This window comes from Eimeria necatrix, genomic scaffold (assembly GCF_000499385.1).
Source record: "Eimeria necatrix Houghton genomic scaffold, Enh_scaff3652, whole genome shotgun sequence".
NCBI lineage: Eukaryota > Apicomplexa > Conoidasida > Eucoccidiorida > Eimeriidae > Eimeria > Eimeria necatrix.
In genome coordinates, this window is record NW_013654146.1 from 1 (window position 1) to 1332 (window position 1332).

Sequence of the window (1332 nt, forward strand, 5' to 3'; positions counted from 1 at the left end):
TTAATTAAATTTTTTTTTTTTTTTTTTTTTTTTTTGAAGTTCGTGGCTTTTTCTTCTGCTCTTCTCTCCGATCAGCCCTCGACACGACCTCCTCTGGACGTCCCGCGGACGTCCAGCCTGAAGCTGGTGTCGACTATTCCAAGAACGAGAGCAGCTGTTAGAGTCTTGGGTCATAGGGTGCTCCTGCACCCGCCCCCCCCCTTCCCGGGCGAGAACGGGCGGCGGACGTGTAGATAGGGAGGGCGAGAGCAGCGGGAAAAGAAGAAGAAGAAGAAGAAGAAGAAGAAGAAGAAGCGTCTCGCCGTCAGGATGGCGCCGTCAGGATGGACGGCGTCTGCGCTGGCGGCGTCGCCATGCCCGAAGTAAGGCGGGACATCCTGCCAAATGGTGTGCGGGTTCCCAAGTGGCCCTGTCCTCGGGGGCGCCTCTCCACTTAACAAGATATTGTGCCTCCTCCCCAGTCCCTCGTTGGTCCATGATATAGTCGACAAGATACTGGTCCGTAGGGTTGCCGGCGTCGTCGCGTGTTGGAGGCCAGCCCACTGGGGCTTCGCGTGGGACCAAAGCGGGATCACGGGGGTGATGGGGAACCAATTGAGAAACATGGAAGACATTGTGTCCCTCGTATGTTGGGGGGAAAGCAAGGCGGTACGCGACCGTGCCAATGCGTTCAGTTACTGTGAAGGGCCCCCAGTATCTGGGTTCAAACTTAGAACAATGGTTGAGAGCAGGTAAGTGTTTGCCGCTAAGCCAGACTCGATCGCCCACCTTATATTCCACAGCTTTGCGGCGGGCGTCAGCGTAGTATTTCTGACGCCACTTAGCCTGGAGAATGTGACTTCGTGCGCGATCGCAGAGCTGCCGGAAGAGTTTCGTCATAGGGGGAGTGAGCGTAGGGGCCAAAGCACCAACAATGTCTAGGTCCGCCGCGGTTAGGGGATTCTCCCCAATCATGATTTCAAAAGGGGAAAGCTCAGTAGAGGAATGACTGGTGGTGTTATACGCTAGCTCCAAAGCTGGCAGCAGGCCTTCCCACTCCTTCTCGTCAGCCTGGATGTACGTGCGGAGCATCTGTTCTAGGGTGCGGTTAACTCGTTCAGTCTGGCCGTCCGTTTGCGGGTGGTAGGAAGACGACATCGCCCGGGTAATATTGAAACGTGAGCACAATTGTGACCACAGTTCCGATTGGAAACGAGGATCCCTGTCGGAAATGAGGACTTCGGGAAAGCCGTGGTAGCGGATGAGGCGGTCAGCGAGGAGCTCCACAGTGTCGGCGGCTGAGTGGGACTTCTTGGCCGGAATAAAGTGTGCCATCTTACTGAGCGAATCGAC

At 55.8% G+C, this 1332-nt stretch overlaps 1 protein-coding gene across 1 annotated transcript; it reads right to left on the minus strand.

The window, feature by feature from the left end:
* Positions 1-318: 318 nt before the first annotated feature.
* On the minus strand, positions 319-1137 carry ENH_00047600 (hypothetical protein; the record flags this gene model as incomplete). Its single annotated transcript, XM_013581091.1, has 1 exon — positions 319-1137. One exon carries the CDS (start codon positions 1135-1137, stop codon positions 319-321), a length of 819 nt encoding a protein of 272 aa, XP_013436545.1.
* Between the last annotated feature and the right edge of the window lie 195 nt (positions 1138-1332).